Genomic DNA, 16,607 nt, shown 5'->3' with positions numbered 1-16,607 from the left:
ATTCTTCTGTCATACACTACCCCTGATACACTGTGCCACTTGACTGCAGCTCCTCTAATTCTAGCTTTGACTTCCTCATTCAGACTTCCCTTCTCCTTAACCACCCCTCCCAGGTACTTGAAGCTGTTAACTTGTTCCACTATTTTCCCTTCTATCTCATTTTTCAGCTTCTTCTAATCTCCATTTGCTGCCATTGCAACAGTCTTATCTGTATGTCTTATCTGTACTTATTTTCACCCCATGTGTCTTCAGTTTTGCTTTCCATTCTCCTATACTTTGATGGAGTACTTGTTCAGAGTCTGCCTCTAATGCCACATCATCTGCAAACAGCAACTTTGTTGATGATCTGTTCCCTCTGATCTGCTCATTAATGTACTCTAATCACCAGTATGAACAGCAGTGGGCTCAGAGCTGAACCCAAATGCACACCCATTCCCACTGGGGACCCCTCTGTGAGTCCAAACATTGCTTGTACTTGTTTGACTGGATTCTTGTACACAGCCTGCACTAATTCTAATGTTTCTGAGACATCTAACCATTGCATGACTGCCCAAATCAGTTATCATGCAACCTTGCAATATGCTTTCCCCAAGTTTAGAAATGGCCAGATAGTTGAGAAGAAGCTAGAGATGAGGAATGAATCTATCTGTTTCATGGCAAATATTGTGCTGCATCCTGGTCTGAATCTGAACTGCTAATCTTCTATCACATGTTGTATAACTCTGCATATTAATTTATCACTCTTTCCAGAATTTTCATACAGTATGACAGGAGTTTGATATCTCAATACTGCCCATTGTTGTGAATGTCCCCATTGTTCTTGTATACTGGCAGCAGTATGCTTATTCCTCATTTTTGTGGGATATGAATTTCTCTCAATAGTGTTATAAGCATGCTCTGGAGCCATTTCTGCCCAACTCACACAAAAATTTGATTATATCTACTGTGACCTCATTTGAACCTGCTGCTTTACCTGACTTCATTTTTTTTAGTACAGTAGCTTCTTCTAGGGTGGGCCTATCTTCTTCTTTCATTGTAGGCTGTGTCTGAGGTAGTACAACTTCTGTTGTTTTTTTCTTTTAATTCAGAAGCTGCTGGAAGAACTCCTTCCATCTGCCTTTGATGTCCTGTGGATGCTAAACAGGTTGTTCTGGCATCCCTTATCAAGGGTGCCTGATGACTATGTTCTCTATCTTATCTTTGCAATCTGATGTAGTTTTTTGTGCCATCTATAGAGCCAAGTTCCTGGAGCTGGCAGGTCATCTCTGATGCCTTGTTCTTCGCTACTGCAATTGATCTCTTAGACTCTTTGCTAGCCAACCAGTATTCCCTCTTTGCCTGGTCCATCTCTCACTTTTTTCTATACTCTTCCTTTCTTTTGATGACTTTCTGTACTTAAGCATTTCACCACCAACTTTTCTTATGTAGCTTATTTCTACACCTGGCTTAGCTGCATAACTGTTCTATAATCTTCACACATACTGTTTTGAGGAGCCACCATTCTTCTTCAACTCCACCTATTTTTCCTTCTTCCTGAGGTGCTAGAGCCCACAGCATTTCCTTAAACTGTTGTGCTTTTTCTGCAGTCAAGTTCAAGGTTTTCAGCTTAGTTTCTGTTGACCTTAGAGCCTTCTCTATCCACTGCTTGCAGCTGATTGTGGCAACCAGTGGTTTATGATGTGGGCCAACTGTTTCACTGGGGATGACCTTGCAATCACTAATTCTACCCCACTGCCCTTTTCTTACTAGGAGAAAGTCTACCTGAGTTTCATGTTGGCCACTCTTGTATGTATTCTTTTAACATTCTCTCTTGCTGAACTATGTATCAGGCAACTATCATACTCACATTATGCCATAGTGGCAATATGTCTGCCTCCCATCTGCAAAGTTCAAAGTTAAATCCTGTCTGCTGGTCCTATGAGCCTACCTGTCTGGATTATCAGGTATAGCCTATGTCACCTTTGTACACATCCATAGCTGACAACATAGAGCATGTGTGCAGCTCCTTGTGTTCTTTTTTGAAAGGTATCACTCCAAATACTACACCATCAGTCATTCCTCATCCACAACAAGGCCCCCAGTCACAGGTGACAACACCACAGCAATAGTTTGAGTACATTAGTGCATGTCTTGATGGCATAGTCAGCCATGAGAAAGGTTGTATCCTTCATTTGTTTGGGATTGTAGCTGCAATCCCATGCTTCCTCCTGTGCTGTCTGCCTAGCTATTGTCTGCCTATCTACTGTATATGTGGCATACCCTGTCCCTTTGTATTGCACTACTGTATACTTGAATCAGGTGGTGTTATTTAGGTTTTGTGTTTCTTCTCAGCCCAATTATCCTCTACCATTTAGCAACAACTCATTAATTCTTCTCTCTGAAAAAAATGGTGTCTATTCCTATTCCCCAAAAATACCTATTCCCCCTTAGATCCTCCTTTTGACCTTCCTTTTTCTTCTTCCGTGTGTCACCCCTTTATCCTACCCCTCTTCTATGTACTCTCTCTCCCCACTCCTTGGGGTGTGTGTATTGCATGTGTTGCCCACACAAGTCCCACTCCCCACAATAATTTTTGGATACCTCACACCAGATCACCAATTTTTTGTTTGTTTTTCTCAGCAACCCCTCAGACTCTGCAACATTCTAGTATTCTCCACATCACAGCTCCATAAAGAGGAGATATGCATTCATGTATTTAGCAGTTTATTGTTTAAATTAAAATGCATGACAGTCCATGCAGCCTTTAATTAATGCATTCTCTACAACTGTATGATAATAACACACATTTTTAGCATATCAGTATGCTATTTTACTTAAGTATGACATTTCTAAACCAGATTGTTACTTCTTTTGCACAGTTACTTTCTGACTACTGCACTCATACCTTTCAGTCATTGTAGTAGCATCAACTACTCTAATCTTTAGATTTGTTCTTCGATCTGTGAAGGAGGGAGCTTGCCTACATGCTGATTCTGCTGCTAATTTAATGCACATATTATATTGCTTGGCAGATTCCTTATGCCACTCTTGGCACAGTCCATAGTTCCACATTGATCACTTGGAATCTGTTCGAAAATGAAACATAAAAAAAAAAAAAACAGATAAGGCAGCCAAACACAGCTAAGGTACAGCAATTTATTGATAGAGGTAAGTGCTAAGTGTTTTCGTGCAGGAACTCTGCACTTCTTTAGACCAAGTGAAACACTGATAAAAATGACCATTTAAATAATGCATACAATAAACCCCAATTAAAAACTATTAACCTCAATGAGCAAACACATGAGCCTTCAGCACTGGCTTTAAAGGTATATAACCATTCAAGCCTGGGGTTCTGTGTGCAGAAAAATTAATAATCCATTTGGTCTCACTTAACTCTAGCTTGCTATTAATGTCACCACCGCTCATGTCTATCAGAATCAACTGAAGTGCAGAAAAACTAAAACTATGTCCATTAAAATTCCTGCACATGCTTATAAAGTGCACTAGTAGGGTCCTTATTATGAATATAACCCATATGTTCCAAAATACGCTCCTTAAAAGGGCAAACAGTCTTCCCAAGTAGAAACATAAACAATCCTTGCACCGGGCCAAATATGCCAAGAAAGAACTAGCGCAATCAGCATAGAAGTTAGGAGTAAATTTAAAACCACTGGTATGATGAACAAAACCTTTTTCTTCAGAAATATACCTACATGCTCTACAAACCCTACATGGATAGGTACCCAACCTAGTTGATGGACTAACAGTATTAGCCCTGTGATGACCATAGCAAAGTTTTCCACAGTGCCATAAAATTAGTATTACATCATGAGCCAGATTAGTAGTTGCAGCTACAAAATGTACCATTTTGCCTAGAACTACTTGAATTTGTACCACAAATGGGATATTCTTTTTTGTCACCATTAATGCAAACAACATCCATTTTTACTAATCTTATACTTACAATACCAACTAGGGACTCTTGGCAAGGGCAATGATACTTCCATAGTCTAGCAGGGCTTCTAGAATTATAGAACACTTCAACTAAGTTGTAACACACTGAAGTCATTCTGACTCACTTTCCTAGCTGTAGTCTTGTCACAGTTCATACGGACAACATTATTTGTAGCATGCATTTCCATTTCACTTTTCACTTTTCTACAGCTAGCATTCCCTTCAGTATTAGTAGCAAAGAACTTAGGAGTGTGACACCATTTTTCCATTTGAAACACATTAACACATTTGCTGCTTTTCATTTCACAAAAGAAAGCACATTTTGAACTGGAATTTTTGACTTAGAGACAGAAAAGCCTATCTTAAACATTTTATCATTAATTAATAAATGTACTACTAAAGTTACTAGTTTAACAGGGTTCTAGGATCACATTGTAATACTAATTTCTTCCATTAGTAGGTAAAGCTCTTTTAAACCTGTCTACTGCTAACCTTAAGTCTTCCAATGTAACGATATCAGGCTCTAGCCTAAGGTTTTAAAATATGTTTTATGTTATGCAGCTGTACTCTAAATGGTTTGCCAGTATTATAAATTCAGTTATAAAATTGTATTACTTATACTTCAGAGGTAATCCCAGCTATGAGCAGATGATCTTCTAGCATATCAGTCTGTGTAATCAGCTCTTTCTATGTCCATGTATATTTTAAAAGCTCTCCTGTTGGCTGGGATGACAGGATGTTCACCCATGCTTCTGAGTCCCAGTTACCTAATGCACTGCAATGCTCAAAAGGAATGATTTGGGGCGGAGCCTAGATGGCCAATTGGGAGGAGTGAATTTTGAGAGCTCCATAGTATAATAATATAGGAAAATGTTATTATTTTCAAGTTTAAAATGTCAGAAATCTATAGATAAACTATCAGTTTTGATGGAGATATGCAAAAATGTTCTTGCCAAGTAACTTGGAGATATATTGAGTCACTGAACATAAACAACTGAAGGAATTCTCATCCAGATGCTGCTTTGAAAAAAGAATTGCAATTGATGACATCTACCTTACAGGAACTATCTTTGAAGATGGATGGCTTTAAAAATGACTTAGAAAACCTCAAATTAAATTCTCAAAAAACAGACTGATACTCTTAAGGAACTATTACAGCAACACAATACAAACATAACAAAATATAGAGACTTCCCTAAATGACATTGAAGGGAGACTCAAAGAGGAAGAATTCCAAAAAGAACTTCTGCTTAAACACAATACATGGCTGCTTAACAAAATAGGTGCCTTAGAAAACAGGGAAATGAGAAACAACATAAAGATCTTTGGTCTGCCTGAAAACACTAAAGGTGAAGATATTATTTCATTCTTAACAACCTGGATTCCTGAGTTTTTAGACTTGAAAGAGGGACTTTCATTTGGAATTGAAAGGGTGCATAGAGCACTGAGGAAAACTGCTTCTAACTCAATAAATAGTCCACTTAGATCCATAGTTATAAAATTTCTTTCATTTCTGGACAAGGAAATAATATTAAAATCTGCTTGGAGAAAATCACCCTTAAAATACAATCAAAGCCTGAAAAGGTTTGACACTGATTATTCTTCCAGAATACTAGAACAAAGGAAAAAAGTCTGGCCAATAATAAAACTGTTGAAACAAAGCAACATTAAAGCACAGCTGGCCCTTCCATCCAAAATAAAAATATTTTTTGCCAATGAGATGAGAACCTTTAATGACCTAGAAGAAGCTACTATATTCATCAAAAACAAAAACATAGTATCTATCCCAGAAGAAATGGAATGGATGGCCCCTATTCTTAAAAGAATAAAAGAAACAAATCTTTGGACTGATGCTAGAAAGAAGAAACAAAAAACTGATTCCAAGATAGCTGTCCCAAAAAAAAATTACTCTTACAACTACATCTCTCAAAGATATGGTACATCACTTGTCATCTGTTTTTATTCATAGGTTCATAGGTAGGTACTACACTATCGGCCCTGCGGCCTATACAAGCCCAACCAAAAAGGTACCCTGGCTTTTGCCACCCAAGAAAATTATTTTCCTGTGCCACTGTCGAGCAGAGCCACAGAGGTGATCCCCGGGGTGAATTTCCTATTTCGCATCCAATCAAGATTTTTCTTGAAGAGTGCTAATGAGGAGCTTTGTTTGATATAGATAGGTAGTTTATTCCAGAGTATGGGAAGTCTCTGGGATAGGAATCTATCTCTCCGGCATGTTCTGTTTATTGTGGTGACAGGGTTTAGGTCCCTAGAGCATGTAGCTCGGAGGGATTGGGATTTCTTTAAGTGGAGCATGTCCAACAGCTCTGGGTTTGACATAGCTTTGTATGTTAGGCAGAGATCACCTCTGAGTAGGCGATATGTAATAGGCAATATTTAAAAAAGAAGGGTTTCTTAAACAACTGAGAAACCGTAATGATTTATTCAGAATGTTCAACGAGACCAATAATTCTTCACAAACAAAGGTAGGTCACAAAGCAACATATAATACAAACATGGATGTTTCTATTCCCCTACTTGAACTCAACGAATACTTACCTTGTTAATTTTTCACTGATTTTACTTATAATAATTTAAGTAATTAACTAATTCAACAAGGTACCATTCATCAGAGTTCAGACTCAAATATAACAAATTAACATCATATATAATAACAGTAACAGTAGAGTATTTTGAAAAAAAATTTAAATGAAGATTAATGCCTTCTTCAGTTAAATTATGATTTAGAAATGTCATGTATATCCTGGTTAAATAATAATAGCAAGCTCTTAGTACAAATGTCATCATTATTCTGTCTAAATATTTTTCTAAAAACATGCTTCTGGAGCATTTCTTCCTGGGCCTCTGCTGAAAACAGGATCTGTGGAACCTAGTCGGACTTTCCCGGTCAACAAATGTCAAATAAATAAATAAATATAGTTAATATCAGTTATGGTAGGTATCACAGCTACGAGTGCTGTTTGATCAATCCTGATATGGGGTGCATGGATGCAGCTGTGTCTGGCAGCTAGTCCAAATGTCATTATTATTCTGTCTAAACATACTTAATATCAATCAAGGCAGGTATCATAGCTTCGAGTGCTGTTTGATTAAGCCTGACATGCTGTGTGTGGATGCAGCTGTGTCTGGCAACTATTGTATTTTGCCATTTTTGTCGGCAGGAAGCTGTGGGTTGTGGCTTATAACTGAGGTTTACTGATGCTTGTGTATTAGGAAGAGACATTTGGTGTTTTAGCCTGGATCATGGGGAAGGGGTAGATAAAACTGTGATTTGGGATAGTTTGTTTATACATCTGCTGAGTGAGAGGTGGGAAGGCTGGAAGAATGTGTTATCTTTTGTTGTGGCAGCTTGTTGGGAGGGTTTTTTTTTTTAAATCTGTTTGCTCTCCATTCTTTTCCTGACTGCTGCTTCGCTGAAAGGGAGGGAATTTAGGCTTGAAGTTGCAGTGAAGTGAAGCTTTGCCTCAGGTGCATCGTGAGCCTCTGGTATGCAGTACACAGACACACTAAAAGAAACAGATACTCCCATGTTGCTATGGTAATGGAGACAGAGTGACGATAATGCTTAACGGCTCTGAGGAGCCTCTGAGATGATTCTCGGCAATGAAGCTTTTGGTTTAAAAAAATATATATAATAAAGGGGCTGTTTTAAACCACATGTACACATACTGATGGTCTCCTAACACTTCATTTAGCTCATTAAATCGATTCTTGATACAAATAAATAAATAAATAAATAAGTGAAATTTTATATTTAGAATGTATTTTGGTCCAAACGCATTAAGGACTTACATAAGAGTGGAAGTCTGAGTTATTGTGAAAGACTAAGAGCACTTGGTCTTGTGCAGTACCCTTTACAGTGGTCTGGGAGGTGAGCTTGCTCAGACGTGTTGAGCATATTCAGATAGCTGATTCTAGGGGTGTTTGGGGTTGCCAGGAAGTGCTAGAGAGTCATCAGATTTCCTTCATGGAAATATCTATGGGAACAGAAGCTGTGTTGAGTGGTTCACTGGCAGAGTGGCCACTGAATGAAACAGGACAAATATTGGTTTGGATATTTTAAGAAGAGTCTGGAAACACACCACATGAAGTAGTGAATGGTATTCTGGCAAAACTGGATAGGCATTGTTGCCCGTGCTTGAAGCACTGATATGTGTGTATGTAAGGATGGAAATGTACTTATAACAGATAAGAAACTATAAGGGTCTCATAATTTAAAGTCTATGGACTCTATAAACATGCTTGGAAGGAGCTAATAAGAATAAGCATTACAGCTTGTGGTCTCTTAAATAACTAAGCAACAGCCAACCCCCCCCCCACACACACACAATAATTATGTAATGTATGATTTTAGTAAATCTAGAAATAAAATATATAATTGTCATATAAGATGCAGCAGTCTGCTGAATTTAGATATTAAAGACAGGATTTAATAACATGGGCTTGTGGATAATAACACTACTGTCTTAACTTGTCATAAATGACATACACTACATTGAACATCAAGGGGAAGCATGACAATTTTCTTATACAAGTAAATATGCATATCAAGTCATGTAATTCCTTTAACTTGAATTGTAGCTTTTGTAACCATCTTGACCATAAATAGTACTTAAGCGGTTATCAAGGTAGTTAATGTTTTATACATGACATCAAATTGGCAAAGTTGTTCAAGAGAAACAATAGAAGCCTGAACTTGAAATGTCACAGAATGTATCATATTCTGAACAAATAGTATTAAATTGACAATAGACACTCAGTTTAATAACATGGACTTGTGTGCAATACCACTACTGTTTTAACTTGTCATAAATGACATACACTATATTGAGCATCAAGGGGAAGCATGAAGATTTTCTCATATAAGTAAATGTGCATAACAAGTCATATAATTGCTTTAACTTTTGTGGTATTGTAACCCATCTTGACCATACATAATACTTAAGCTGTTACCAAGCTAACTAATGTTTTATACATGACATCAAACTGACAAAGTTGTTCAAGGGAAACAATAGAAGCCTGAACTAGGAATGCCACAGAATGTAACAATCACATTCTGAACAAATAGTATTAAATTGACAATAATCACTCAGTTTAACCTTTGCTGATTATACAAAATAGAATGTTGCCATTTAAATCTAAAAATTTTCAGTATATGTCATAAAATGGCAATTTATGAATCTGGAAAGGGAACTTGTAATCATTAATCACAATAAGTGAATTTGTTGTTTTTAACCTATAATTTCACTCATTTTATAATAAGAAATGACAGATATGAAAATCCTTATCTGTAGGAAATGGGAGGAAGAGGGATGCACTGATAATTAAAATGCACAAACTTTCATCAATGCTCACATAAAACAAACTTGATGCTTTAAGCAAGTTAGCAACAAACAAAGTGATTACTTAAATGCTGGCAAACAATGAAATATAACTTCTGATATATCCAGTAAAATACATTGTATTATAAACATAAGGTATAAATATTACCATCTATATTAAGTAATAAGTTTTGAAAGACTTAATCAATAAGGGTAAATATGTTAAATAATTGTGTGCTATAATCTTTTATTGAGGTTTTTTATATGATATATCCTACTTTACTATGATTGAATTGCTTGTCATCTATCTTTCATGTAAATATTAATTGCTTATACAATAAGTAGACATTTATATTGTATTAGAATTCTGTCTAATCTACAATAGTACTATATCTGTTCAACATAATATAAATATTGCTTATTCCTATTACAAATATTCTCCATATGATAATTCAATTTATGGAGCTCAGATGTTCTGGATTGTCAAGGTATGAGTGATAATCTGATGGACTTAGGTTTATCTCTCAGGTTAGGAATGAATTTCATTCCATGGCTAGTGCGGATCTTAGTTTTGTTAACATTTATTAATTTAAATTTATTTCACAAAAACATTTTTAGGATGCCTGACTAAAATATTACTTTATTGGTAAACATTCAAGTATAAAACTGATAATTTCCTTTAAAAGCTCAAACATATACATTATAGTTATCAGAGGAAAATGTTTAATAGTCACAATAAAACAAAAAATATAATCTAAATAACCTAAGATGGATTTAACTTTATTATCGATAAATATCAATGGATTAAACAATCCTAGCAAGAGATCAAATCTACTGAAATATTTAAAACTAAACAAAGCACAAATTGTCTTCCTTCAAAAAACTCATTTCAAAACAAATGACAATTACAAATGGAATCCTAAGGAATATATGATATTGGTGCAATCCCACTTATAAGACAAGGACAAAAGGAGTAACCATTTTATGGAAAACAAATGTGATTAACCCAGAAATCATTCATAAGTATGAAGATACAGAAGGCCTTATGGCATTAGTAATAATTTAATACAATAACAGAATATGGACCCTAGCCAATCTATACTGGTTCCCGGGCATTGGAACAGGAACTGTTAAACACTTGGATTTAATTTCCAATAATTATAAAGGCAACGTTATATTAGGAGGAGATTTTAACTATATATTTGATATTTCTGTTAGATTCTCAGCTAGAGCGTCTTCTGTGTGGAGACATGCGTGAATGGGCGTACCTTCGTTGAAGGTTGTGCATCAGGGCCGGCAACTCGGCACGTAAAAATGTACCGGAGTTCCGCTGTGGCGACCCCTAACCGGGAAAAGCCGAAAGACACAACATTTGATATTTCTGAAACTACAAATAAAAGACCACTGTGTACATCTGCTGTATCAAAACCTTTAAACAAGTGGGTAGAATTATTTCATCTTGTAGATACTTTCAAATTTAATGAAGATACATCTTTGTTGTTTTCCTATCAAGATCACAGATTTGCACCCAAACTAGAATAGATAAAATATTTGCTGCCCATGACTTACACTCTAAAATCATTAATTTCGAAATCACTCCCTGCCCCTTTTCAGACTACAATTCATTGATACTAAAACTTCAAAATGGGTACAAACCATTAATCTTTAACTCCAGAATTCCAGCATATATAACTAAAATTAAAGAGTTCAAACCCTGGTTATTATATGAATTACAGTTCTTCTTAGATATTAATTACACCACAGAGATAAATAAAATAATGATATGGGACTCATTAAAAGTTTACATATATGGTAAAACCCTAACTTAGTATAAAAAAAATCAGAGAATGGAATTCTGAATTATTAGATTTACAATCCAAACTTTTGTCAGTAAAAGCTGAAAAAAATCAAAATCATTCGGAGATGAAAAAGAAAGTAGAAGTATTAAACAATAAATACAATGAAATTCTAACACAAACTAGTTTAGCTTTAGAAAAACTAAAAATTAATACATTAGCCACTTCTCCCAAATATCTACATAATTTATCCACAAGAAAAAAAATACAATCAAAAGCTAATAACATTAAAAGTATCTTCCATGAAAAGAAAGGGAAAATGTCTCTGATATAGGTGACATTCTTGATGCCTATAGAAATCACTATATGGAACATTTCCAAAAAGAAAATATACATATTGATCAAGTAAATCTAGATGAAAACTGTTCTAATATAAAAAATACCAGAAAAATTAAAACTAGATCTGCAAGCACTCATATCTTACAAAGAAATTACAGACACAATAAAAGAGGGTAAAAATAATAAAGCTCCAGGTATAGATGACATAATTATGGAAATATATAACATTTTTCCATCAAAGATACTATCCCTCTTCCATAAAACTCTATTAGAAATTCAGTCACAAGCTTTACCACCACCCTCTTGGAGATATTTCTTAATCACACCAATACTAAAGGAAAACAAATCCCCAAACCTCTGTACCTCATATAGACCTATATCATTATTAAATAATGACTATAAGATATTTATGACAATATTAACTAAAAGAATGAATATACCACTATCCAAAACAATAAATAATGATCAAACTGGATTTATATACCATAGACACACACATAACAATATTAAAAGGATAATTTCTCTTATAGATTATGCTAATAAAGAAAATAAAGAAACACTCATAAGTGGCTTAGATATAGAGAAAGTCTTTGATTCCCTGTATTGGGACTATTTATTTAAAATCCTAATGCTATTTGAATGTCATGCATCCTTTATTCATCTCCTACAGAATACATAAACAAATAATTTAGCATATGTCAAGTTAGGTCCTTTTACCTCTGAATCTATAAATATAACAAAAGGCACTAAACAAGGATGGCCCATGTCACCGATTCTATTCGCTTTGGCTATTGAAATATTGGCAGATTCAATTCGTAACCATATAAAAATCAAAGGAATAGATGTTTATGAACAATACAAATCTAAAGTAATGATATTTGCTGATGACATATTACTAGCATTATCTAATACAAAAGAGACATTAGAAGAATTAGATACATTAATTGACAAATTTCACATGACTTCAGGACCCCATTTCAATAAATCAAAATCAACATTTTTATTTTTAAATAAAAAAAAAAAAAGAACCGAGACTAAGGGGATTACATCATAGGGAAAAAAGAATCTACCTTAAAATATCTAGGAATTGAGTTATGCAAGGATAATAATGAATTAGTCTCAAAAAAATTAAATATCATCATCAATACAATTAAAATCTCTGTGGAAAAATGGAACAAAATAATATTAAAATTTGAAGATAGACTACAGTTAATAAAAATGGTTTTGCTGCCCAAGATCCTATATATAGCCATGGCAATACAACTGTTACCAGAAAGGAATATACTTAAATAAATAAATTCATGCCTAATAAAATTTTTATGACTTCCTAAAAGAAACAGAATAGCTTTAATACATCATATCAGACCATGGAAACAGGGAGGATTAAACTTTCTTGATATAGAAACATATATAAAAGCATCAATATTTAAAACAATCTCAGACTGGATAAGTTCAAATTACTCAGCAAATTGGAAAGAATTACTAACTGTAATAATAAATGAATTTGATTTACAAAATAAATTTCAAATAACAGATACAAACAATTTGCCATTGTACATATTATGTATTAGTATGCAATACAACATAACTAAACCCACTAAAACTTGTATGATTAATTATTACATTGACTCATTTAGGAAAATTATTAATGCAAATATAGATTTAAAAATCTGGTTTGATTTTATAACACCATTTATAGTCACAAAGAACTTTCCACATAAAATATATAGAGACATTATTAATTCCTGGGAACAGAAAGGATTTGTTTGTTGGCTCCAATGTATCAAAGACCTAAAAGTTTTAGATATGCAAGAAATAAAAACAACATACAAAATTCCTCAACAGGAGTGGCTAACTTTACAGAGTATTCTGTCATATTCGCAAGATTTAAGTAGAATAATTAACAATTTTTCATTTAAATAAATACCTGATTTTACAAAATACATACATGAAATCATATATAATAACTTTGACATGGGAAACAGTATTTCAAAATTTTACAAAATATTGATAAACTATAAACAACACCTAAAACCTCATATTGGAAATATATAACGAAAGGACACTCAATACAGTTAACTGAAGATAGTAAAACAAATATCTTATCGATAAAATATACATCCTTTACACAACACTGGAAAGTTTTTAATTGGAAATGCTTGCTCAGAGCATTCTTAACCCTAGACATAATCAGTAAAATTAGTTCTTCCATAAAAGGAATATGTTGGAGATGTGAGCAAGGATGCAGTGAAGATTGGAACCACATTTTCTTTGATTGTGTTAAAATTAAGCCATTTTGAAATGGTATTAATAACTTTCTACAAGCTTTATTTAATGAATCATTTTATTTAACTAAAGCTCTTGTATTATTAAATGTGAATGAAGGTCCTCATTTGAATAGGTCAAACATGTATCTAGTATGGACTATACTTGCAATTTCAAGGAAGTGTATAACAAGATGGAATACAAACACAATACCAACTTTGGAAGACTTCTACAGCCTACTGAAGACCACAACATTATTGGAAATTAAAATTAAAGAACTAAGAATTTATCCAAAGCCATTTATCAACAACCCTTGGGGAAAAGTCTTATCGCTGATTGACACTATACAATAATTGATCAGACAATCTGATAATGGATTGGAAATACTTATAAAGTAACTGTATACATTAAAAACTGTTATAGTGTCAGGCTAATGTAAATAGTGTACATAGTTATTTAAAATGTTATCTATAAATACTATGGAATTCAGTCAAATGTATTTGAAAAATAAAAAAAAAATTGAGAAAAAAGTAATGATTTAAAATTTTACATCATCATTTTTGCTAAGATTTTCATGGTAGGCACACTTCTAGTGTTAGTGGCTACATTTGCCTATAAAGCTAATTGTTGTAGTCACACGACCATCTGTCCAGTCTATACTTAACACTTGAGCAGTTTCAAGAAGCCCTCCAAAGTTTAGGGTTACAGAATATGACAGACTTAAAAAATGCTGTCTGTAGGTCACAAAACCACCAGCATAAACACCACAGGGTAATAGCGTTATAGGGAATTAATAGCCAAAAATGCCATGCACTTGGCAGCATATATATTACAAGGAATGTTATACAAGTCTTTGGCCAACTGTCCATGGAAACACTACAAGTGCAAGTTCTTTGAAGCACTGGTGTCACTGGTTGCAGATGAAATAAAATAGAAAACGTATTCAATAATTCCATGGTGCAAACAAGAGATAGCTCATTTGGCTTTTTCACACAAATAGCACAAATTCCATAGCATAAACAAAATATATTGGTCTGCTGGCCTTTTTAATAGAAAGGGAACACCAGTAGCTTAATTGGCACAACTTTATACAGCCTTTCCAGCAAATGGGCTGCTCTTACGAGGGTGGAAAACCTCCAAGGCTGCAGGTCTTTCTCAGGTCCACATTCAAATTCTATGTAACAGGTGTTCCACTAAGTACAACCTCAGGCCCTGACTAGGATGTCAAACTCCATGTTTCAGGATCTTTTGCCAAAATTCTGCTTACCTCTTTGCTGATTTTCTGCTTGAGGAACTAATGTCTTATTGTGGTTTGCAGGTTGCCTCCACAGGTATAATAGTTTTTAATTTTGCCTTTTTAGCTAGCTAACACATTTGAATTCCTATGCAACTTATTTTGTGAATATTCCTACACAACCAGTCACAGAGCCCTGTTCTTAAAGGCACAATGCATGTTACAAAGTAGGGCAGTAAACTAATGTGATGGCACATGAGCCTGGCTCCTGCTAGACTGACCACTTTTGTACTCCAGATTAGTTGTGTACATTAATATTAACAAACAGGACCTTTAACATCCTTATGGTAAACTTATCTACAAAAGGTGACAGTTGGCAACAGTGAAGGCTGATAACAGTAACAGATATAACAAGTCAGAGAATTTTTTTTCTTTCAGTTCCTTCTTCCAATGAAGTGCACTAACTATACAAGGAATGAGGAAGCCAGTGAGTTTAACAACAGTCTTACAAGACTTATTTTCTTTTTAACATCTTTTATTAACTCATCATAGTTTAATCTATAACAGGAATTACACGCAGTAACAGAAAAAAAAAAAACAAGGCACAATAAAGTTTCTATTGTTGCTGTCAGGCAGTACAGGCACAGTTTTTCTTTTTAACAATTTTCACTTACACGCACATTACAAAAAGTTACTGAATTTCTACCTTCCCTTAAACCTTGCTCCTGCTACCATGCATTATAATGTTTGTATTATACCCCAAAATATAATTATTTTTTATGAAATTTGCTCCTTTCATCTTCTAAAGATCTCACCTCCAGTTTTTTAGTTCCTTTACAATATGCAGCACTTCAGTTACAGCTGTTCCTACAAATTATGTAACACTGCAGTTACAACTGGTTTAGATTCTGATTTCCATTTCCTGGTAATTGCTTCTCTGGAAACCAGCAACATTAAGTAACACCTTACTAAGTCTAGGCAATTCAGATCCTATATCACAGTTCAAAAGAACCATTTACTTAGTTAAAACCATTTGCTTCATCATTTCTGACAAAGTACTCTGTAGGGATTTTTTTGTAAATCTGTCAACTTGCTACACCCCCTTTCCCCCCAAAAAAAGTTCCCCTCCAACATTTGCTATCTACCTGAGGAAATATTCTCCAATGTCATCTTGGGGTATAAAATAATTTTATAAGCACTTCAGTGCAAAAGTCATAAACTTATTTCTGGATTTTATTGCATGCTTGGGAGCCTTGCACATTTCTTTCCATTGTTTTTTTATAAATTGCCTTGGCATTCTCTTTTCCAATTCTTTTCTAATCTCCTCTGATGGAATCTTAAAGTTACCATGCAGTATTTTATGAACCCTATTAATTATCATTTTTTTAACATTAGCTTCTTTTCTAGATTCAATTAAAAAGTCTACCTGAGCTGGTTATTTATTTAGCAGTTCTCTCTCTTTCTTAGAATACACTAGTTATCAATCCCTGATAGGGAAGGCAGTCACTATCCTGTCGTCCAACTTCTGCTTATTCTCAACCCTCAGTATTACCTTTCCTTCCAGAGTTACTGGCTTCCAATACCTTGGTTCTTTTGCTAAATTCCTCCAGTAAATTCCGGTCCTGTCTTGCTTATGTGTTCACCACAAACAATATATACTTTCCAAAAGGAAGTTTAGCTCTTCATATAAGAGCAGTT

General features: G+C 34.5%; 1 protein-coding gene across 1 annotated transcript in view; it reads right to left on the bottom strand.

Moving 5' to 3' along the window:
* Positions 1-2,769: 2,769 nt before the first annotated feature.
* Positions 2,770-16,607, bottom strand: part of ECHDC3 (enoyl-CoA hydratase domain containing 3) — a 351,543-nt gene continuing 337,705 nt past the window's right edge. The window contains exon 5 of the mRNA XM_044088305.1: positions 2,770-3,065. Within this exon, the coding sequence (XP_043944240.1) occupies positions 2,979-3,065 (87 nt within the window). The 3' untranslated portion in view covers positions 2,770-2,978. The remainder of the gene's footprint in view (positions 3,066-16,607) is intronic.

The sequence above is a fragment of the Protopterus annectens genome, chromosome 11.part0 (assembly GCF_019279795.1).
Source record: "Protopterus annectens isolate FY-2018-M chromosome 11.part0, PAN1.0, whole genome shotgun sequence".
NCBI classification, from domain to species: domain Eukaryota; kingdom Metazoa; phylum Chordata; order Ceratodontiformes; family Protopteridae; genus Protopterus; species Protopterus annectens.
This window is presented reverse-complemented; position numbering and strand designations above follow the sequence as displayed.